Below are 24,683 nucleotides of genomic sequence, written 5' to 3'. Positions count from 1 at the left end.
ATTTGTCTGATTTTGTCAGTCAGATTGGGTTGACAGCTGAGGGTAGATAGAGATCTTTAATTGATACAAAAGTGAGGTGAAACTTTCAGTTCAGCTGTCGTTTGTCTTGTGTGGGAGGTGGAATTGTGGCAGAGAATATTCTTCATGCTTCACAGCATGGTCCTTTCGGTAGTGGCTCTGAGCTTTCATTGGAGCTACAGGCAGTTAGTTGGCCATCAGAAACTGGATGGAGGATACTTGCAGGCTCCTGGGCACCAGGTTGCTATCAGACAGTGTTGAACTTGACCCAATGCCTTTGCCATGAAGCATTTAATGCTCTTTTTCTGTCCCTTATCAAAGGGATGTAATTGCCTGGCAGCATCCACAGTTGATAAGATGACACCTCTGGCATAGCTGGAAAAATAAGTTAATATTTCTAAATGTAATGAGCTTTGATACTGAAGAAATGATTCATGTCTAAGATCAGAAGGAAACATCTTCTGAAGCAGACAGTGTCCCATTTTCCTCCCCAACCTTTGGTATCTGTCACGATAGGCAAAATCATTCCCTTTGGTTTCTCTGAACCTGGAATTCTATTTTTTATTTTGTGAGGCAGTGACCTGGGGAGGATTCAGGTGAAATCTTCATTGATTCTGAGCCTGGTATTGCGCAAGGTACTGCTGGGATATAGTGCAGGTCCCTTTCTGTTTTCTGTTTGTGAACAACCTACCCCAAGGTGCTCATTAGCCAGAAGAATTGCATATACACAGAGAACTGTTTTGTTCCTCCATAAAAATACAGTTGTTGTGGAGGTGACTTTTAACTGATTGGCCTAATCGTGAGCATCTTGGGCTTCTGAAATCAGCAAAGCAATAGCAAAACCTTGTGAGATTGCTCTTTTTTAATCTAAGAATTAATTACAAATATCTGGTTAATTCCTAACAACACCCATCCTCATTAAAGATTTGTTAGATGCAGTAAAACCATTTAAATATTTGTATTTATCTTCCACAAAATCTGGCCACTTATTGCTTGTATTCAACAAGATCTGTCTTTGGTAGTTGGTACCAGTTGGTCTGGTTTATGATTGTAATCAGCTGTTTTCTTGCCCTATGTATTCTGTAGGCTGGAAGAAATTCTTTTGTGCACCTAACTTTGACATACAGATGTGATTTGTGCCATGCCAAGTGTTTCTTTTCTCACTTGAGTTCAATGATGCCCGAACAAAGGCCATGAGACAAAGCATGGCTGGCCGTTATCTGTTGCTTCTGAGACCAGGCAATGCAAATGCCACTGATCTTAAATGTTCTTTGGGACATTTTATTCTTCTCAGAGGAAGAAGGTTCACATCAGATTTCTTAGATGGATAAAGTCTTGAGGATATTTATGGGTACTACATAATAACGATACATCAGTTTTAAATTGAACACTGCTTCAGAAGTGGCTGCAATAAGAGGAATCAGCATGGTCTCCATGGGTTTATGGAACAAAAATGAACACCAATTACAGTGCAGTTTTTCCACTGGGATTTAGCCCATCATTTTGTCTAATTATGGTATGAGTCCCACACTGGAGAAAACCCTGTTTCTGTAAAGAACTAATTCCCTCTAGAAATGCTAAAAATCTTACAGAACTCTAATTAGAATACATTTCTCAATAGATAGAGAGAATCAGAGAGAGAGCCTGTGCCAGCCACTTACCACAGCAAAAAACACAGGAAAAGATGGACTACCCTGGGAAACAAAGAGGGAATGGGAAGTACTTTGGATAAACTTCCCTCATTCTTCATCTAGGCTTGTACTAAATAGCATGATGGAACTATGCCTTAAAGCTTTACTGTCAATGGAGAGTTGATAGATTTCTTGACATATACTCAAGTAATAATGTTGAACGAGAGAGACTTTGAGAGAAAAGGGCTGAAAACAAGTTCTATGATACTCCTAAGTTCTGAGACACTCCAAACCATTGTGCGTACCCAGACTTCTCAGGCATGCAGTTAGCTTTGTGTATTGTAGCTCCTGTCACCAGGCATGTTATATCATAAACTGGGTTGCTTGTGATGGAAAAGGGAAAACCCTCTGATTTCCTCACTCCCAGTCCTATTCTTCAGACCAAGTTCCAACATCGATTTGATTGGATTTCTGCAAATCTGAAATAGTTCATTAAGCTGCAGAGCTCTACTGGGGGTTGTTCAAAAGACTGCAGAATGGCAAAAAAGCAGAGAGAAGAGCTGCAGGGCCTTTTCAGCACAGCAGAGGATGGTTGTAGATAAGCATGACAAAGAATAGGCTATGGTCACTCCAGGATGAGATAACCACACATACACATTGAAATGTCCTAAAACGTGCCTTCCCCAGCTTTCCCCTGGTGAAACTGAGTTTAAACTCCAATTTTCATTCAATTGAATGGTCTCACATCCTTCATAACACTGAATGAAAGATCTTTCAGACTCACAAGAAGGCAGAAACAGCTTTCCCAAGAGGAGAAGTGCAGGTCGCATTTATTTACAGATGGGTGTACTAAGAAAAATGAAAACAAATTATGATTACTGCTGCAAGATGATGCCTTGGGAGGTGGAAATAGCTGCATCTAATCACCTGAGGGACAGACAGCAGCTCTCACTGCTTCCTGGCCATGGAGATGTTTGTTTGCAGTGTTTGTCTTTCCTTGTGGGAAACAACTGAGAGAATTTATACACCCACAAAGACAAAATCTCCAGAAACGAGACAAAACCTCACAGGCTTCTTGCATCAACAACACTGAAATCAAACTATGTGATAACAGGCCAGGAAAGGTGGTTGACTTCTCTTCATTTTTACCTTTAAATTACATCAAAGGGAATGTGACTTTAAGAATGTAAAGATTTCACTTAGCTAATTTCTTCCTATCAGTTTCCTGTGTTCCTGCGTAAGTGGTTCACACAGTGATATGCAGAGGTAAGTGGAAGGAGAGGCACACGGGACATGCACAGAGGGAAACTGGGCATAGCTCAACTGCATTTGCTGTATCTGAACTCAATGAAAAGAACTGCTTGTTGAAGAGTCCCATAGTCTGTCAGAATTCCAAAGTCGCTGGCAGTGCATCCCTGTGGCTGAATGGAGAAGGTGATGAATTTACTAAATAGTCATATTTGTTTCCAGTGTCTTAAGACAGGAGTACAGCTGGGAACAAACTGTCTCATTTCAAGTAATACTTTACACAGATGCCCCCTAAAGCCAACAATTAATTTGAAATAAGTGGCACTGCTTGAGCCTATTTCTGCATATGAGCTGGTCCCTCAGATCCACACATGGGAATGGCACAGAGCAGTGACCATTGATAGTAGCATGTCTCTTTATTTTTGTAAGCACCCGCAATTTTCTGTAGCAGATGGACAAGTGAGAAGGAAACAGACTGCTGGAGAGGAAGGGTATGGAACCTGCAGTGCTTCAGGACCCAGCAAATCCATGCAGAAGTTCCAGTAGCCACTCTGTATAGCTAAAGAATGCCAAAGTCCACTAAAGTCCCACTCAGCAAACACAGATCAATGCATCCAGCAGTCTCTTTTCTCAGTGATGTCAGGTCTTGGATATTACAAATGAGAATGAAAAGGGGGAAAAGACATTCTTTTATTTCTCAATGGGTAAGCCTTTAAAATTTGCTGGCATTGTACGATCAGATGAGGCACTCTGAGTACCTCTGGGATCATCGATATATCAAGTGGGACAGATCCTTTGTGTGAAATGAAGCTTTAGAAAGGAAAACTTGTGTTGATAGGGCTGCCTTCCTTAGCAGCATTACAAAGAAATACAGTCTGCTCAAAGATACCATGTGATAAAATATAATCATATACAAAGTGGTTGCTTTTTTATTTGCAGTATATTTATTGAATAAGTTTTAAACAGCTGTGAGACTCTTCTGAATTAACATTCTTTAGTATGAAGGAAAGAAACACAGTCTTGACATCTGCCTCTGGCAGCTTTTCAGCTGAGGTCAGAGCAAGCAGAATTTGGGTCCCAACTTAAATTCTGATACTATCATTTCCCATTAGTAGAGTTGATGTTTATGTCAATATTTGAATCTGGCTTGCAGCTTCTTGGAAATAAGTTTTTTCCACTGATAATTGTGCTGGCTCATGTGGTTTAGTTGCTGATTTAATATGTTAGAACATTTATGTTCTAAATTGTAGCTTTTGAATGGCACATCAGAAAAATTAAGCAGTTGTACAGGACAAGAGAGATGTTGAGCCTGGGCTAGTCTGCTTCCTGATGGCTGAACAAGTGACAGATACCAAGCCAACTTGATCTGCATAGATTTTTGTTACATTTAAATGTCATTAACTAACTCTGCAGGTGTCTGTCTTAGTTGGATTAATATCCAAATTATCACACAGAATTTGTGCTCTTGTGCAGTACTGAGAGTAGCGCTCCCTGAGGAGCCAATCTTTAGATGGGGTGTGAAGCCGCCGTCCTGCCTAGTGATACCTGTGTGTTATCCCTGTGGCAGAAAGCTCAAGGGCAACCTGCCTCCTGCCTTCTTTTCCAGGTAAACACAGGCAAGCATGGCATGCGGATATTGCTGAGAGCGTATTTGCTGTATTCCCTTAGAATCATAGAATCACAGCATTAACTAAGTTGGAAAAGACCTTTAAGATCATCAAGTCCAACTGTTCCCGAGCACTGGGAACGCCACCACTAAACCATGTCAGTGAGGGCCTCATCTACACAGCTTGTGAACACTTCCAGGGGTGGTGACTCCACCACTGCTCCATGTTCTAATGCCTGATTGCCCTCTTGGTGAAGAACTTGTTCCTAGTATCAGTCTAAACCTCCCTTGGCTAGCTTGAGGCTGTTTCTTCTTGTCCTATCACTTGGGAGCAGAGACCAACCCCCACCTTGCTCCATCCTCCTTTCAGGTAGCTGTAGAGAGTGATAAAGTCCCCCCTGAGCCTTCTTTTGTCCATACTAAACCCTCCCAGGTCCCTCAGCTGTTTGCCATCACACTTGTGCTCCAGGCCCTTCTCCAGCTCCGTTGCCCTTCTCTGGCCCCACTCCAGCACCATAATGTCTCTCTAGTAGTGGGGGGCCCATAACTGACACAGGATTTGAGGTGCGGCCTCACCAGTGCCAAGTACAGGAGGACAATCACTGCATTGGCCCTGCTGCCACACTGGTGCTGATGCAGGCCAGGATGCTGTTGGCCTTCTTGGCTGCCTGGGCACAAGCTGCTCATGTTCAGCTCCATCAGCCAGCACCCCCAGGTCCTTTTCCATGAGCAGCTTTCCAGCCACTCTTCCCTGAGCCTGGAGCATTGCAGTCATTGTGCTATTTCACAGATTAAACCTGCTTGTGTGTGGTTAATGGAGTATAAAAGGTGCTATTCTAATAAGGAAGCAATTTTTAAAGTTTTGCACTAAATATATCACTGAGAAAATACTAGTCCTGCCTGTGGACCAACTGTATCCAGTATGGATGTTACTTATCATTCTGTTCTCCACACAAACACAATCAGCTATAAAAGCCAAACCAAACAGCTCACCCATATACAGGCTTTTAAAGGTAAATAACCTGTTGTACACAAAGCATTTGAGAAGCAGTTTCTTGTTACTAATACAAGTCCATGGAGTCAGTGTCTTCTCTAATTTTAGCATTGGTTTTGTGTGGAGATTATATGCTTTCCAAGCCCTTGGAGAAAGAAGAATTGGCAAATAAGTGTATATAAATGTGGAAAGCACATAGGGCTTTTATAGCTAAGCCAGAATGAGACTGAAATAAAGAAGAGAAGATGGGTAAAATTCATGCCTTGTAAAGACGTAGCTCAAACAATCTTGCTTATGGTTTGTCTGTAAGAGGCAGTGACTCTCCCAGCAGTAATGTGCTGTATTTGATTCCATCTTTCCCATCCACAGAAGCAAAGTCTGTCTCTGTGCATCAGTCAGAGGTGAGAGGATTGGGTCAGATTATCATTTCATAAATGTAAGGAAACATTTTTTTTCCTCACTGTTCCAAATGATCTGCCAGGATATTTGAATCCAGTGCTATCTTTTAGTGCTCAGTGAGTTAACTTTCCATCTGCATGTTCCCTATTAGTCTATGTCCAAAGCTGTTCACACTATTCATTATTGCAGTGCCAGGCCCTGGAGTTTCTTCAGCTTTCTTTGGAGGAAAACAAATGAAAAGTGAAAAAGCTTTGGCAGAACTGGTCTGTCTTTTGAGGAAGAAAACCCAACATGAGTACGAGAGGAAATGGGAGTATGAATTTGGGTCTGTTCAGGAGAATGATGTCCATTTGACTCACACTTCACACTGCATTTTAATTACTGAGTGATACTTGGGAGGCTAAACAGCATGAACATGATTGTATTCACCTCAGTTATCTAATGGAGAACAAAGGCAAAGAGAGGTAGAATGTCTTTTAACAGTTTTTTTTCTCCTGCTGCTCATTTCCTGCTGATGCTTTCTTTTGATTTTCAACCTTTGTTCAATTTTATTTTTATTTTCTTTCCTCTTTTAAAAGTTCTGTCTCTTTCTGATACCTGGAATGCAACTCTTCCCTGTGCGTTTTTTTATGTTAGGGACCAATACTTCCAGCAGGTGATGACACATTTGTACTCTTCTGAAACTCTGCTGTGTAAATCTGCCAATCAAGTGGGGAAAAAAAGCAGTTTATGGTTTTCCTTCTTGAATAGGATAAATGCCTGAGAATTTCTAAACCACTGATAATTTCTGTACATGTCCCATGGGCTTTTCCTGCTTATGCCACTTCACTTTCCTAATTCAACTCTTCACAAAGAATTTAAGGGCAGAGAGATAGGTCAGCAAATCCAGGCTCCAGAACACATTCTGGTACATGTCTCTCTGGGTTTTTGGCTGTTGTCGTGGCTTTTACCATTTTCTGGAGGGATAGGAGGCTTTCCTAACAGCAGGTTTCTGTAATATCAGTTTTACTGAGGCTGTTGCACACACATTGTGTGTATTGTCAACAGCCACTGGGCCCCAGCCAATCAGTCTGAGCTGCCTGACACTCTCCAGGTGCTCTGTGCTGCTGTTGATGGTTGTGCAATGAATTCTAGGGCTCAACAGACAGGCAGATTCTTTCCATGACCATTCTGCAGAACAAAACATGCTTCACAAGCACAGAGGCCTTTTTGCACAGGGTCTCTAAGTAGTAGGAATCCTGCTGTGCATTTCCACATCTGTGAACTGCTGGACTGTATTCTCAGTGCTTTCTGGAGACGTGGTGATTGGGGCAATAACATGCTTCAGGCGCAAGAGCATGGAGAAAAGCAATATGAGAAGGATAGCCAGAAGTGTTAGGAACAATCCCACATACACATAGAGGCTGGAATATTTATCTGCTCTTGTGTCTGCTTCTGTAGCCAGAGTTGGAAGGTGGACGCGGCCAGTCAGGTTCCCATGGAATTTGAAATAAAGCTCAGTCATTGCTCTCTGTCACCTTTGGTCCATCTTCACCATTTACTTTCAGATTTGCTGTCTTCTCTCCCCAAGGAGGTCAAGAGAGGAAACTTAGGATACACGATGTCTTCAGCAAGAAATGCTCCATCCTCTTCATCTCAAGACTGCTGGTTCACACAGTTAAGCAGATTGCATGAGATAGGCCTTTGCAACTCATTTTTGCCATTTACAACGACAACAAGCATTAGACGTGTGTTTTATATCTGGCTTTTATTTTGTCCTGAAAATGCTTTGGTCCTTCTTTTGGTAGCTGAAAAGCTTTGGTCCTTCTCTCAAACTGAACTGCAAAGGTTTGCACAGCTCTGGTCTTTGCAGGTGCTGTTTTCCAAACAGTCAGATTTCTGCCAGCTTCTCCCACAGCATGTAGTTTGTCCTTGCGTGAGCTGGGGAAGGTGGTTCTCTGCTTTGCCAGACTGCTGGGGGGTATAGTTTCTCTCCTAATCCAGAACTATTGATACATGCTTAAAGATTATGGAGTTTTGAGTTTCTCATTAGGAACACACAAAAAGTTGACTTTCTAAAAGGGAAAAAATGAGAGAGAGAGAAATGAAACCAGGTATTGAAATAGCAAAGTCTATATGTGGGATCTTCTGAACAAATAAGAAAACCCTCACCTGCTCCTGTGAGACACCTTGTGATCAGGAGGAGCACTGAGTACTTAACTTTAGAGAAAGACCATGAGAAAGACCAATCTAATTGTTAAGGTAACACTCACTACTTATGGGTAGGAGAAGGCCTCACAGTCTATGGAATTAGATGTCACAGAGGAAGGGAAGATACGAATCCAGCCAGTGTCTTCCACCATGTGTGTCTCATTCATTATTTACCAGGACCCTCTGTTTCTGAGGCAGGGTGCCCCAGGCAGGCATCCAGAGCTCTACCTGTTCCGCTGGGACAACTCTGTCACAGGATGTGATGCTTGACTTACTGCTTGGGAGCAGAACTTCCTAGAAATGGGAGAGATCTTAATGTTTTAGCATTTTCTGTGCTTCTAGCTGGAAACAGAAAGTGAAAATGCCAAAATTTCACTGCAAATGGTGCATCCAGAAGCATCATGTTCTGCTTTTTTGGTTTTAGCTGAAACAAAAATGGTAACACTGAAACAAAGTGATGCAGTCATTTGTAGTGCTCACTACATATATGCCTACATGAGATGTGAATGTAGTAATATTAATATGGTAATAGACTATGGTAGTCAGATTAAAATGATGCATTAGGTCAAACTGATAAAAGTTCTGATGCTTTTAGAGAAAAAATTAATGTAAAACACATTCTGCTGCAAAACATCATGACTTTCATGAGGCTTCAGCTTGTAAAATGTAGCTGTTTATTGACAATGTTTGGTTGTGTTCTCCCCATGCACCAATGGGAACAACACCTTGCTGTTCTTCAGAGAGAGCTGCTTGAAATCTGGAGGCCTGAGTCATCAAGGTGCTGATATCCAGGTTTTCATTACAAGCAAGACAGCCCTATTTTGGCTCATGTGATAGGAAACATCTGATGTGCTGAGTTGTTGGAGAAGGGACACTGGGGATCATCTACACTTTACCTCCCACCTCCTGCAACACCTTCTTCAGTAGCAAAGTATTTGAGATAACAGCGATGCAATTTAGGGACTATTGGGCCAGATCCTGCTTAGTAAAAGGCTGTCTAAACTGGGCCCAATTGCTGGTGGAAAAAACTTGCCTAGGGACTTGACTTCTGCAGTCCCTGTATGGGTAGTGGAGTCTGTGCTGTGCTTTGTGCAGGAAGATGTGGGCAAGCATGGCATGAAATGGCTGCTCAGTACTTTTCCAGGGGCTGACCCAACCCAATTGGTGCCGATTAGTTACTCTGGCAGCAGGTTTGGTGCTGATGCAGAAGTGTGAGACATGAAAGTGAAGGTTGTGTTGCAGCCAGGCACTTCTGCTCTCAATTTTAGGGCAGTAACTGTGATTTTCACACTTTGAACCTGTAAATGGGAATTCTTCCTCTATGAAGAATATTCTTACGTTACACATCAGGTGGGAAATAGAGGGTGAGAAAGTTATTTGCCATATTAAACCTCTGTTTCTACAATATGATTTCTCTACTGATAATGAAATGCAATCAGTCTGGAATTTGACACTTCTGTGGGTTCAAGTACAGAGCAATGTCTTTGCCCATCTCATCTGCTGTCTTCCTGAGAGCAAAAGCCAGAGCTTGTTTCTCTCCTTAAGAAGCAGAGAGCCTAATGGCTTTACATACTTTATAACATTAGACTGCAGAATACTGAAGACATTAGTCTGAGGTTCAATAATGAACTGCAAACCAAGACATTGAATTAACAAAGCTCAGCTGGGCATTTATTGATAAAAGCAGCAGAATAATAGTAACAAGTATTAGCAATGGGGAGTTGGCACAGCTTTTTGGTTTTGTAGTCTCAGCTATAGAACTGTCAGGAGCAATCAACTGTTCAGACCATTGAAAGCTGTGGAATTAATGACATCTTTCCCACAAATGAGCTGCAAATACTTCAGTAGCTCCAGGCAACCCCAAAGATTTTTGCTCTTCAATCTACCAAATTACCTCACTGAGCCACATGGGTTTGGGTATTAGTAGATTTACCTTTGCACACTCCCCTTTAAGGAACAGAAGCTTGAAGCTTTGTAGAGACCAAAGTCATGTGGAAGTAAGTTGTACACAAGGATTCTATAAAAAGCTGTGTGTAAAGGAGGTCAGCACTGTAACTTTGCATGACTTAGATCACAGGAGGCAGAACCTCAGTGGTTTCCTTGGGAAGCCCTTGAGTCCATAGACAGAGATAGTAAGTGGAAGTTTGTTATAGAGCACAGCAGCATAACTAGAGCCCACATTCCCTGTGATCTCAGCTGTTGATCAAGGCTTAGTAATTCTTCTCTGGTCGGAGAATAGTTTCTGAGATGTGCCAAGCATGCTCAGTGGGTACAGATTGATTCCAAGCAGACACTTCTTTATTTATCAGTTTGTGGTTGTTTCTAAGCAAGGATTACAAAATCCCAAACCAATGTATTTAATGTAATAACAACCAGTAATGAGAATAGAAGCCTCATACAAAACAACAGAAAGGTTTCTTCTCAGAGTGAGTCACTGAGACAGGAAATTCATGAGCCAAAACTTCATGGCGCTTAAATCACCATGCTCCCACTGCAGCAATCAAATTCGGGGAGCTTCAGGTTTAGGGAGTGTTTATGGAGGCTGCGTGGCTCTGCTCTGCGCCTTTGTAGGGCACAGAGGAGCAGAGAAAGTCAAATTTTCCCCAAAACAGTGCAGCCAGACAGTACAAATGTATTCTGCGACTGCAGAACATGTCTTGTCTTGCCTGCTCGCTTCCTTTGACTCCCATACTCGCTTGAAGTGCCACTTGCAGCAAAGCATCTCTGAAAGTGCAGACAATATTCTGAGTTCTCTTTTGCTTTTCCACCCAATGCTCTAAGTGGGACAAAACAGCACAATTACTTTTAGCTTCTCCAAGGCTGTTAGACTGCACTGAGCTGGCTGGCAAACACAGAAAGCTTTGAACACACACACACACACACACACACACACACACACACACACACACATGCACACAGTACCAGGTGTATTCTGCCTAAGTGACCTTTAGAGAGAAAAATCAGCACTGAAGTGTAAACAAAGTGTTAAAGTATCAATTCCATCCCCGGTTTGCTTTTTCTCCAGGGAGAACTTGAGGGAGAGGAAAGGGGGGTCTCTGCTTGCAGTGGCAGACAGTAGTTTTGCTGTCATGCTGAAGTCCACTATAGTGTGTCAGTGTCTCAGCTGTGGTAGTGCATAGGAAGAGAACAGAATAAAGCAGTTACCTTTCAGAGCAGGAAGGGGTGTTGGGACTAGGCACTAGAGCAGTTGGTGCAGCCCATGAGCTTGCTGATGATTTATCTGGGAACATCTCCTCCCAAGGAGTGGGATTCGTGCAGCAGGGATTTGCTGTCTTAGTGCTGGAGCCAGGATATTGTCTGTTCAGCAACAGACACGGCGAGTGCGCTCTCTTCTCCTTTGCTGTTGAAGTCGCCGGTTCGCTGGCAGGCACGGCTCTTCCTCCGGCTCTGGAGATGTCAACTGACAGTCTGACTGAACAGCATCACTGCTGGTGCTCTGCCTCCGCGGGCGATGGGAGAAGGGGGACAAGGAACCTTCTCTTCGGGAGCCTCACTGCTCGGGTGGAAGCAGCCCCCTCCCTCCCCAGCAGCAGGCAGCAGTTCAGCAAGGAGGACGGTGCCGCTCGGGCTGCGTTGCCTCCCGGCGTGGAGGGAAGGGAGGGAGTCGGTGAGCTCAGCTAGCTGCAAAGTTTTGGGCAAGGTTCGTCTTAACCCCTTCGTGGTTAGGAGTGGTAAATGAGAATGAGCTCCTAACTGTGGGGTAAGGCACGAGCCAGGAAATTACCGGCTTCTTTCTCTTAATTTTCTGGAAGGTGGAGAGGCTTTTTGTTTTGTGCCTCTTGGGAAGGGTTACCTGGTGAGCACTCCCAGGTGAGCTCCTGTCTGGAGCCATGGACAAGTGTCACCTTTCAGCTGAGACCCTCAGCGTAGTCCCCGAGCTCTTCAGCACTGGAGCTTTTGATGTATTTGTGTCCCTGTGCTTGCTGCTTGGTGGTTTGGGAAGGGCTGTGTGGCTGCTTAAGGTTACAGGTCCTCTCTCCCCTGAGTACTTTGAAACTCTGCATGAATAAGCTTAACCCCAACTTTGCAACGTTGTGGGCAAAAATTATTTTCACCAATATATGAATGTGTGAAGCACAGATCTACTTACAATGAGGCAGAACGAGCCAAGGTTGGGGTGAGAATACAAACCATCCTGATCCGTCTGATTACTACTCCTATTGACCTGCATTTCTTAGCTCCCCCCAGCTGACAAATTAAGCGTGTTTTGTGATCCTCTTCCAGTTATGACACAAATTAGGGTAAACCATATCAAGGAATTAGTATAATTCTAGTTTTAGTGTGCATGTTTCAGAAGGGGGATGGGGGACAAGATTTGCTTTGCTTTCTACAGGGTGGCTCAGTTTGGGAGGCATTGCAGTGACCCCCGGGGTTTCAATACACAGGGTAGCAGTAGCTTGCAGCTGCATTTTACATGTCCATGTCCCTGTGCCTCAGCAGGTAGGTTGGCTGAAGGCATCTCATGGGGTGATGCTGACCTGCAGGCCCACACTAGCTGCTTGGCTTCCTGTGCCTGGAGGTTGTCTTCTGTGGCCTGTGTTTGGGTCACCGGGAGCAAGGTTCCCCAGTGAAAAGTGGGTCCCACACAGGGGTTTGGGAAAGACAAGTTCATTCTCTCTCTGCCGCTTTGTGTGTGACAGAATGGAGACGTTTCATCTCAAAACCCTCTCCTCAGAATTGTTCTCCCTCTCTGGTCCCCCATGGCCACAGCTTGAGCCGAGGGGCCAAAGGGTAATGAAATCCAGAGCTACACAACTCTTTCATCCTCCTGGGGTGGAGGGTATTATAAATCCATCTCTCACAGGTCTCTTCAATCTCTGGAACTCACAAGCACGGTGTATTATTGCAATGCAGCACTATTTAGTTAAATAAAACATAGCCCCTGGAAAAAATACCATTCCTCCATGCTCTCAGGGTGGGGAGTCATACTGTCTGAACACCGAGACTTATCAGGCAGCTTTGCTGGTTTTCTTTCACATTTCCTTTGTTGTATTATCATGTGCAGTTCCCGGTAGTGCAGTCTATGCCACAATTCCCTGCTATAGGAATGACAGTTTATTGATAAAGCGGAGGGAAGACTGTGTGTATTTTCCCCTGGAATCTGTACAACTACTGCTTTACCAACAAACTACTTGAAAGCACCTCTAAACTCTGGGTGTGGGGCCTCTTATTTAAGAAGAAACAAGCGAGAGCTCTATTTGACCAGGAATTATGTTGCTGGTTGAGTTACAAGAGCCAGAAGAGACAGAATGTGCTGAAATTCTGCAGCCCTGCTTTCTGTACAATGCTAATGAGCAGTGCTGAAATGAAAGGCTCCCTCCCTGGCCATGCCATCCAGCTTTTCTGCTCAGCTCTTTTCCCCTTTGTTGATTCTGCAGTAAATGATCTCTCCCTTTTGTAGGATCAAGCTGCTGTTTGCTGGATGGGTACATTAGATTTCTTGTTCCCTTTGTAGCAGGGTATAATAAAGACAGATGAATTTTAGATAATGCCACAGTTTCTACCAGCTGAGGGTGATGAATGCTTGGCTAAGTGACTGCTGGATTCCTGAATGGTTGACAAGTATTGAAGGCTTTATCTCTATGTAAATTTTTTGGCCAATCCATGACAAATGGGGTTGTACAAATTTGGGTGTACACAAAAAGGTGTACAAATTCCCTCGGAAATACACAGCTACGAACCCACTGACAGTCATTTTTCAAGCAGCCATTAAGAATTTGGGAAAAAAAAAAAAAGAACAGGGAGTTTGTTAGGTTCTTCCCTTGGCATTATTTCATCTGCATCTCAAGCTCTGTGTCTCCTAATATATATAATATCTCATAATAGTCCCCCACTGGTCTTAAAGTGAAATGTGGCTTTAACAAAGAGCAAAAAAGATCTGTGAATGAGTTAGTGAGTTAGTTAGTATAATCTATAGGGATTCTTCTGTTATCCAAATTCACAAATCCTAGGAACACATGCTTCGGATCTTTATAAAATTGCATTTCAGTGACTGGAGAAATTGCTGTCCCTTTCATAGCAGACACATCCCAGAATGGTTATTCAAGCCCTCAGTTGTAAAGATCTTCCATTATTTGAGGATGTTCATAGTGGAAGATGGTGCAGGGCCAAGCAGGGGCCTCTTTTGCTAATGTAGATGCTGTATGCTGAACTTGGGAAAGAGACACAATTTCCTAGGTGCCTATGCACATGTCAAAGATGACAGAGAAAAGAGAAGCAGTGGTTGAGTTTTCAGTATTAAGGGCAGAAAGTGTGTTAAATTAGGTTTGAAGCATACTCTGTGTTTAGACATATTTTCCATATGTTGTTTAGAGGTTACAGTTAATGACAACTCATTATTTCTCCATTACTCTCCTCTTTCCTGCTGTTAAAACAGTTCCTCTCCTTTGCCTATGTGGTTAATCCCTGCCTGGAGCAGAGTTTGGCTGACAGAGCTGTTGCACTGAACTGAGGCAGCTTGGCTTGCCTGGAGTTTCACTGGCTTTCAAAGGTCTTAGGGAAAGTTCACCCACTTCCCCTGAGAGCACTGCTAGAAACCTGCACCAGATGGCTTAGAAATCAGCTCAGCACTATCAACTTGTAGTATTCATTACTTATGGCAAGCATAATCTTACTTAGCACTTCTGTATTTTCAAGACACTTCACAGTTACACAGTCCCTCAGTGAGATACAGTCAAACAGGATTTAAGGGAACTGCCAAGCATCCACATTTTTACCTTTTGTGGCTGTTAAGGCTTTGTAGCTCTGCAGCATAGCAACTCATGAGACATCTTGAAGAGCTACCCAGCCCCCCCTCTAGCCTTAGGGGCTACAAGATCTAACTCCTGAGGTGCTCAGCTGATATTAGACATGTCCCATGCAAAAAGACCTGTCCTTTACCTTTCCTGCCTTACTTACTCCTGCCCTGGTCATTGCAGAGGTGCTGGAAGGCCCCTTGCTGCCATGAGGAGAGTTAGACAACTGGAATTGCCTGAGATGATTGCTTGGGGAATTGTTCTTCCAAAGATCAGAATGGTTCCTGACCAGTACAAGTGCTATAAACAAGAGCGTAGGTCACTATGGAAGAGGTGCGGAAGCAAGTGACAGCACTTAGAGGTGTTTGTCATGGCAGAGTGGAATCTGTCATAAATATGTTTTTGGTTTAATATGTTTTGTCTTTATAGCCATGGCACTGAGTGGCAGATGGTCTATACCACAAGCAGGCTTGTGGAACACATAAAACATCATGTTACAGTAAGTTTTGAATCAAGGGTCTCTAATGAATGTTTGGACATTCAAGCATGTATTGCTCATTCAGATTTGTATGAAACAGATCTAGCAGCCATCAGCTTTAAGGGAGAAATCCTGTAGTTCATGGGATTGCAAATTTGCAAGCAAAGAAAGTTGCCTGTAGCTCATTTCTTGCTTAGGCCACTAAGGGCCCTGAGAAAAGGTACTGACTTCTCTCTGTCTCAATCCTTTCTGTTCCGTAAGGGGAATATTTATTTGTACCTCACCCCTAAAAGCAATCTGTCAGCACTGAGTGCTACTTGAATGCATGTGGTCATGTGCCTGCTGCTCCAGCAAAGCCCAGCTCCTTTCCCTCTCTGCATTCCCACACTGGCTTGTTTTGTCCAGTCCAGTGTATCTGAAAATACTTATGTGTTTGTGACTAAAAGGGTCTTGTTGCTTTGAAAGGCTTCGGGCTGTTTTGACAGTTTGGATTTGTCTTGAACTTCATCAGAAATATTGCAATGCTTCAGTTTATTTATAGAAACTTACTCTCTCCCATAGATAACCGAGGAAATCCAGCCTGGTCTGATGTTAATCCTAAATTTTAGGAACATTTCTAATTTGATTTACTGTTGCCAGTGAGGGGCTACATTGTCCAACACAGAATTCTGTCTGGAACAGTCCTAAACTTCATTTTCTTGAGTGAGCTTGTGAAGAAAGCATTACAGGTCCCCAAAATGGTGTTAACACCACTCAGAGGAGAATTCCAGTGCTCTAGGTATGTCAGTGAGAAGCAGCTCAGGAAGGGCCAACTGGCAGTGAGCAGGGTCGTGTAGACAACCCTGGGAGCAAAGAGCTAAAAAAGCAGGTTCCACCTGGATCCGAACTGAAAATACATGTCAGCCACCCTCCATCAAGGTCCCACACAGGTCCCTGTGGGTCTTGGCAAAAATTAATTGAACAATGACTCAGGGACAGAACTTAAAACAGATCCTGTCTTCTCCAGCCCATGCTCTGGAATATTATTTCTGAAGTAGGTCAGTTCTTGCAGCAGTGCCTATTTCTAGGGAGTTCAGCACAGTTTTTAGACTCAAAAGCTTCAGGTGAGTCTGGAGAGGCCTTCAGATGTGCTGATGGTCTGCTTTTGGCTGGCCAGTTGCTAAGATACAAACCAAGAGGTGCTCGCATGACAGTGGGCCGCTCTGGTTTAGTCACTTCAAATGTTGTCTGAAACTGTGGCTATTCTTGAGGGAGCCTGAAAATCTGCTTGTTCATTTTGTTATTTCCATCTCATTTCCACGCTGCATGGCTCCATGCTCTGTCTGTGGACAGCATTGCCTTCAGTGTTACCACTAGTCCATGGACAAGTGGTTGAGCTGCTCATGAGCTACTGGATGTGCCACAAAGCCCATCTCAGCCCACCCAGAGATGGGCTTGTCTGTGAGCAAAGAGCCCTTTGACTCCTGTGGGCTTGTCCTGGGTTCAGCAGTAGCAGTCATTTTTCTCCTTCTTAGTAGCTGGTGCAGTGCTGTGGTTTTGACTTTCAGCCTGGGAACAGCACTGATAACACCGATGGTTTCAGTTGCTGCTCAGTGATGTTTACTCTGACCAAGGACTTTGTGAGCCTCATGCTCTGCCAGGGAGGAGGGGAAGCCGGGAGGAAGCAGAGACAGGACACCTGACCCAAACTGACCAAAGAGGTATTCCATACCACAGCACCGGCATGGCCAGGATGTAAAACTGGGGGCAGTTACCCGGAAGGGCGAGTTCACTCCTCGGTCGGGCTGGGTGTCAGTCAGCGGGTGGTGAGCGGTTGTATTCTCTTCCCTTGTTATTTCCCTTATCATTATTATCACTGGTGGTAGCAGCAGTGGTTTGTGTTATACCTTAGTTACTGGACTGTTCCTATCTCAACCCATGGGAGTTACATTCTTTCTATTCTCCTCCCCATCCCTCTGGGAGCGGGGTGGGGGGGAAGGGAGGGAGTGAGAGAGAGACTGCATGGTTCTGATTTACGGCTGGGCTTAAACCACGACAGGGCTTCACACGGATTCCTGCGTGCATTAATAGTTTGTAGGGTTAAGGTTTAGATGTGATTCCCTGAAAGGTGCTTTTCACACCACAGATGATGTGAGGAAGGTCTCAGCTATAATCACACATGTTAAAATGTGTACCTCTCATGCTACAGTCAGAGGTACCACCTGAATTTGCCAGGCAGCACTGTGCCTACAATGCTGATCAGTAAAAGGCTTTTTCTTGAGAGATCAAATCCTGAGCAGAACCATCCTAAAGGTGGCATTCACTGTTATGCAGGATGGTATTCTGGTCTCAGCCCAGAGCTCATACGCTCAAGTATTCACTAACTCCCTATTTGCAGGCACCCCTGAGGCATAACTTCCAGAACCTATTCCCTGAATTCTAACCAAACCGTCCTAAGCCAGACCATAGAGCTGAATGCAGAGTGGGTAGAGTGTGGGGAATGCTGGCTGCAAAACAGTGCAACCTTTCTCTGAAATCTCTGATGCCTCCTTATTTACATGATTCACAGTTAACAGATGGGCTCATGCCTATACTGGCAGGGTGGGGGTGGAGGGGCAGTTGCTAGCATTAAATAAGAATCATGACAGTATACTGAATGGAAAACAATTTGTGATGACCCCATTCCATCACTTTTTACTTCTTTGGTTGGTTTGTTTTAATTCCAGTCTTAAAGAAAATCTCTTTTCTCAGTTCTCATTTACAAAATATGCAGCTGAGAGAACTGTGCCCACCCACATTGACATTTCAGATCTCAGCTCCATCCCGGGCTGGATGAACTCTTTCTAAACCTGTTTGGAGGAAACATGGTTGAAATACAGCCATAGATGCAGGCACTGCTATAGATGCAGACACTGCCATCTCTGCTCTGCCACCAGTTTTCACCACAGTTTTGAAGAACAGACAGCATGAAGACAAAGGAAGGAAAACTGCACAGTGTCTGTGTTTGAGTTCCCACTTTGTTTCACTGGAGGCTTCTTTATACAACAATTTTTAGTGTCTACTGCTTTCTACCAAGAGTGGAGACAGGATGTCAGCCCAGACAGACTCTCAGTCTGAGTCATGACACAGCTGCTATACATTTATGGTAAAGCCAGGAGTCTTTCCATTTGATGCCTCTTTTTGTCTAATAGCAGTCACAAGGTCCCTCTTCCCCAGCCTCTGGGTCAGTCACCAAACAAGCTCACTGGGCAGCCTCACTTCATTATTGTTCATTTTTGGTGAAGCAAAGAATAAATGTCACTGTGTGACTGTGCTTAACTAATGTGCCTGATTATTAATAGTCAGTTTTGGCCCCTTCCCAGCCTATGTGTCACAAACTACATTTCCCTTCTGTCTCTGGGATTAAGCTGTCTGGGAAGCCACTGTTCTGTGAAGTGCCTGTACAAAAACCTTGCTGAGCAAGCATCCCTTCTTATCAGAAGAGTGATCTCTTTTTCTTTTTAAGATGCTACCAACAGAAGTTGCTTTATTGCTTCTATGGATGAAGACTCATTTTCAATATGGATAAAGATCTGTACCCAGAAGAACTCACCACATGGTTCTCCTGCATGACACACATGAAGTCCTCTGCTTGGTCACCTGGTTCTTTTTCTCAGATGTTAAATGTACACAAGACCCTGCCTTGCTCTCTTTCGAAGAGCAACAGGCTGCTTGTCCTGTGAAGCAGTAGGAAGCCTCCTCGCTGGGCACATGTAGTGGCCACATGAGATGTGCATTGCTACAGGGGAGGGTACTGAAAAGGAACACTTCATAGATGCCACGCTATTGCTGAAGACTAGCATTTGCTCTGGCAGGTCCCTGCTGTCATTTAAACAGCAGTTCCATGTACCCAGATTAAAGGACATTTAAACATTCTGGACCAGGTTTACTCTGCATACACTCGCGTGACTCCCACTGGAGATGCAAAGGCATTCAGCCCTTCCCTGGCAATGGCTTTAGGAAATGTTAAACCTGTGTCAACTCAATGCTAGTGCTGCTCTCTGTAAAGCTATTAAATGCTCTATCTCCACTTCTGGAAGAGATAGTAATTTGCTGTCTTAGCCACTAGTGCCAACAAAATCTGTTTCCATTTCCTAGGATTTTAGTCCTGTGTAATAGGGAGGAGAAGGCACATTATCTGCTTCTGCATACAATTTATTATCAATGTTTCTTCCTGCTTCAGCTGTACTACCAGTGACACTGTCCAGCCAAATCTTAAGTGTCCAACACTGGGGAATCCACCATTTCCCTGGGAAGGTTATTCCAATGGCTGATTATTCTCAGTGTGAAAAATCATCCTCTTGTGTCCAATCGGATTCTCCCCAGGAGTAACTTGTGCCCATCACCCCTTGCCTTTTCCATGTTACTCCTTGTAAAAAGGGAGTCTCCATCTTCTTTGTAGCCACCCTTTAAAATACTAGCATATGCTGATAAGGTCTCCGGTAAACCTTTTCTGAACCCTAAACAAGGCCAGTTCTCTCAGCTCCCTCTCATACAACACACTTCTGAGTCCTCTGAAAAAGACCATTGTTGTGGCCCTTTTCTGGGCCCTCTCCAACCTGTCCACATCTTTTTTGTACAGCAGGGACCAAAACTGAACACAGTATTTCAACCGTGGCCTTACAAGTGCTGAGCAGAGTGGGATTTGATATACTCCTGGTCCCTTGGCTGTCTGCAAAAGCTGAATTGCTCAGTTGCTACAGGCTAACAGATGGCTTGCAGCACCTGAAGGTGCTGTATTTCCTTGGGCTCTGAATTAGCCCACTTCATGTTATAGGTGGCAGACCCTCTGGAATTCACCATATCTCTGTTGGATGCTACAACTGCCAAAGCTCTGAGACTGCAGCCAGGACTGGTGTAACCCACTGACAAGTTCCTGTTGCTCGGCACAGAGCAGAGATTGGCCTGTTATGTTTCACAGGACTTGGCTTTGTAGCTTAAAATAATCTCACACTTGTGACACTGGAAAAGCCTCTTTCAAAACCTGCTGGTAGTCAAGGTAAATGCTCTTATAAGACTGGAGAGACCTTTTACAAGGTCTAGAATTTGTTATCTCCTCAAGTCTGAGCTTCCCCTCACTGCTTTAGCAGTATTCATCTCTTCACGCACAGTCCCACACCTAACCACTCCAATTCCTCTCCTATTGCTTATGTACACTGTTCATCCTTGTCCTTCCCAAGCCATTTTCCCCCACCCCCAGCCCACCTCAGGCTCACACAACACTTGTGGGAGCAAAGCCAATTCATTGCAATATTCATATTTCAGTGAGAGGGTCATACAACACAGGGCTGCAGTGGGAAAGCAGCCTTGGGCAGCTGGTTCCCGTTTATTCCCATATAACCTCCACAGTGCTGTCAGCAGAATATTAAAGAAGGTTTTAGCATCTGCTTTTTCGGTTGGTTGGGTATCAGCCAACTGCTCCTGACTTCCAAGATGGACCACGTGCCTGCATCCCTCATCAGCAGGATGAGCTAATCTGCATCACTCACTGCCACAGCACCACCTCAGCAGCTCTCAGCTCCTTTGCAGAACATAATTGTTCTCTGCAAGTGCTTGATTCTGGTGACTTCTATTGCCAAGGCACAGCATGGGCAGTCCCGTTTCACAGGGGCTGCAGTAGACTGGAAAGAGCTGGTCGCTCTTAGGAAGATGAATTGCCTTTTCTCTGGTAGTGGTTGTGAAATATTACCTTGCCTCTGCTAGGTTTTAAATTGTAGTACAGCACTGAGGACAGTACAGAAATTTCCTGGGTGATTCACTCTTGCTGGCCCAAGGTGACATCCAAGTATTCATGTTTGTATTCCAGGCTAAACCTTAAGGACATCCTATGAGGTCACCATTTGTGGTGGGCTGCAGCTCCCTGAAGCTTCCTCACAACAGTGAGTTCATTCTTAGCTTTTTCATCCACTATATGTTCTGGTGAGCAGAGGCTACTCTGCTAGGAGTAAGGAAAAGCAGGTGGAAAAACCCAGAAGGTCTCACAATTAAACCAGCACCTTCTCTCTGCACCTGGTTGTGTGTCCACCCAGCAGTGACTTGGATGAATGTATTCCCCTCTCACCAAAAGCAGAGTTGTTAGGAAAGGAAATCTCTTTTCTCCCTGTCACAGTGAAAGCTCTTCCCTGCAGTACATTCACAAGCACTTCACTCAATCTACTTTTAAATAGTGCACTTGCCACCATTTAAAAGGAAATAGCAAAGGTGAAGTGTATTTTCTATGCTGGCACTGATTTTGCCTTGGAAGGTTCCTCTGATCAGTCTATTTCAGTAACGCAACTTAAATTCTCCTGGGGAAGAGTGAAGTCCAGCCTCTGAAGACCATCTGAACACCCTGCACTATAATCAACTCTGCTAATGTAAAGATAGGTTCTCTGAAGGGAATTTAAATTTCTAGATTTTCCTGAAGCAGCTGATCTCCTTTGAAGCAGCAGGAAGATTTGGGCCACCACTTTTTCTAGGCATAATATTTCTCTGGCTCTTTTGTATTTTGAGATATTTCCTTTTCAGTGGCTATAATTCCACAAGCTGCCTTATATTATGTAAAATGTACACACAGTTTGCAATGCATGACCTGCGCTCTAGGAGCTGTCTTCTACCAAATATTTCCTGTAGACAAGAAAACATTTTTAACAGAAATGAAGAGAATAGAGATTTCTTTCCTGCTGTTTGTCTCAGAAAAGCACAGTCTAGTGGTAAGACAGGGTCTGATATGGCTTTTATTATGCATGACGGTGGCTTTGTTCTGGGGACAGAAGTGGCCTTCAGTGCTCAAAGTATTCACTTGAATATTTTGACTTACACATCTATTTCTATATGGCAATATATATGCCACATCATGGAAAAGCTGGTGCCTGGCAGCACAAATGATTGCACCATGACACCTTCCCTTAATGACCTTGACCTGAGATATCCAGGTAAAGGATGCAACTGGCAGGCTGACACTTCCCTCAGGAAATGCTCTGCCCCTTTTCTGGCTCCCCCCTCCCTTCATTTGGAAAATCTTTGATAATTAAATCACTGCAAAGGCAAGTGATCTGTTGTTATAATGCATTTGATAATTCAGCCTAAGCCCCACGTTTCTCTTTGCACAAATGAAATTTGCTCTGTTCACAAAAGAGAAGCTCCCAGGCTACCTGCTTACTCACACAACCCCTTTCCTCATTAGATGGCTGAAAGCAGCAAAGCACCGCCTTCTTCCCAGATGTCCTTAGGGAAACAAAAGCGGTGCTTTTCATTACAGAGGTCCTGGAGACTCTGACATAAAGAAGAGAGATATATTAATTTCTGGAAGAAGACAGATACAAGAACTCCTCAGTCACTTACTGTAGACAGCATCTCCTATTCAAACTCCATTATCCAACCATGAATCTCCAAATCACTCTGGGACTCCAGCAGATAAAAGCAATCATCTCTGTAATATATATGTTTGTTGTGCAATGGACAAGTTAAAACCTACAAGGTGCAAGTAATGGCAGAACTAGATGAGAATGCCAGTGAAAGAGTGGTGGTGAACAAGAGCCAAGCAGTGAACTGGGCTGGGATAGCAACTGCTTGAAGCTGACACAGTGCAGATTCACTGAGACACTTCAGAAAGCACAATTAAAACCCAAGCCCCTGAAAGCCAGTGGCTGATAGAAAAGCTCTGCCTGCAGCATCAGCTGCCACAACTTCACAGCAACCACCAGCCTGGGGCTTGGTTATTACCTAGGTGCTACTACTCAGGTTTTACAGCAGCTTCAAAAGCAGTTGTCTTACCTCATCTGTGACAAACAAGGCCAGATGAACTCAGAGTTAATTTAGCTTCTTAGTTAGTTGCTGGCCTCCTGGTTGCCTGTGAAACAACACTTCCTCCCTAGAATCACCCCAAACCAGCATATTTTAATTTGGGAAAAAAATGCAAAACTCTTTATTATGTTTTGCCTAAACCCCACTTGCCTGTCCTTTACAGAGAAAGCTTTATTCTCCCTGCTTCCAGTGATGGAGATACCAGCTCTGCAGAACAGCAACATCCCATTAGCCCTCTGCAGGCATGACTCTCACATGCAGCTTCTTAAACAGTAGAACAGTTTTCTTTAAGGAGCCTGAGGGAATGAGGAATTAAAGATGGGGAGGCACCGACTAGAGGCTTTCATTTTGAAAAGAGGAGAGTACTACAGTCTGATTGATGGCCACACATCAACAGAAGGCAAACACAGTCACCCAGACTCTATATTCACATTTTTCCTGTAATCCCTTGCAGCACAAAGAACCTGACTTTAAGAGCCCATAAAGATAAAAGATGGAAACAGTCTTCTTGCATTTCAAGCTAGTATAAAACTGAAATACTATTGAAGTGTTACAATTTCTTTTCTATTACCTTACCAATAACTATAAATACCAGGAAAAAACAAAGGAAATCATCTTGCCCCATTTCCTTTAAGTACTCTGGCTGCACCTGGCCTTTGCTTTGAACCAATCCTTGCTAGCAAGCCTTTGTTTAAAAGGTCTGTAAGCCCTTAGCAGAGGGTAGGTTGTTTGGTCAATTTTGAGGGTTATTGTGTGTTCTGATAAAGTCACTGGATTTTGGTGCTTTGTGGTCTCCTGTATATAGCAAATAGTACTTCTTTTGAGGTTTTCTTTGGGGGGTGTTGAAAGGGGGAGGGATCTTCTTGTTTGTGGGTTTTAAGGTTTGTTTTGTACTTGTGTTTCTAGGAAGTGTCTGTGTGTGGTTGCATAGTAACTGTTTTTATGTTGATAAGTTAGTTACAGTATTGAGTTTGTAACCTGAAAAGGGTAAAGCACTTTGGGCCATGTGAAAGACCTGAATTCACCTGAGTGCTCTTGTGCTCTCATATCGAGATAAGGCAAGGAAAGCCTGATGACAGTTTGTGCCAAACACACCATGGGGAGTCTACAGGAAGTCTGAGTGCCAAGTGTTACAGGCCCTTAGCAAGCAGACAAGCCTTGATCTGCAAACATGGCAGAGGACTGTATTGTGATGTCTCTGCTGCAGCTTTGGTGTTCAGGTCAAGGTGTTCTCACTGTCCAGGGATTTTTAGTGAGTTAAGCACTTTCCTCAATGGCTTTCTACTTTTTTCTTCCCTCAGTCTTGCTCTCTGGTTAGCTCATCTTTCCCCCATCTTCATGCTCACAAGCTTGAAATGACCTTGTTTGCATCATCTGCTTGCTCTTAGGCATCAATTATGAACTTTTTAAGAGTAGTTCTCTCTTCCTTTGTTTTTTTCACATGTTCCTTCCCTTGCTCTCCCTTCTCTATGCTGTACACATGCTTGTTGCTGTAGTTCACCCCTGCTCCCCACCTCTTTCTTCCACAGCATCAGAGCTATGCTGGCAACAGGCCATCTAG

General features: G+C 43.8%; 1 protein-coding gene across 2 annotated transcripts; it reads right to left on the bottom strand.

The window, feature by feature from the left end:
• Positions 1-3,818: 3,818 nt before the first annotated feature.
• On the bottom strand, positions 3,819-11,680 carry SERTM2 (serine rich and transmembrane domain containing 2). Of its 2 annotated transcripts, none has more exons than XM_065689413.1 (2): positions 11,252-11,680; positions 3,819-7,950 (listed from the first exon to the last, which is right to left on the bottom strand). In XM_065689413.1, the coding sequence occupies exon 2, from the start codon at positions 7,398-7,400 to the stop codon at positions 7,119-7,121; it is 282 nt and encodes a 93-aa protein (XP_065545485.1). In that variant the 5' UTR covers positions 7,401-7,950; positions 11,252-11,680; the 3' UTR covers positions 3,819-7,118. The 2 variants fall into 2 exon arrangements, 1 of the variants encoding a protein (XP_065545485.1); XR_010614811.1 differs by lacking the exon at positions 3,819-7,950 and adding an exon at positions 9,845-10,862.
• Between the last annotated feature and the right edge of the window lie 13,003 nt (positions 11,681-24,683).

This window comes from Lathamus discolor, chromosome 9, assembly GCF_037157495.1.
Source record: "Lathamus discolor isolate bLatDis1 chromosome 9, bLatDis1.hap1, whole genome shotgun sequence".
NCBI lineage: Eukaryota > Metazoa > Chordata > Aves > Psittaciformes > Psittacidae > Lathamus > Lathamus discolor.
This window is presented reverse-complemented; position numbering and strand designations above follow the sequence as displayed.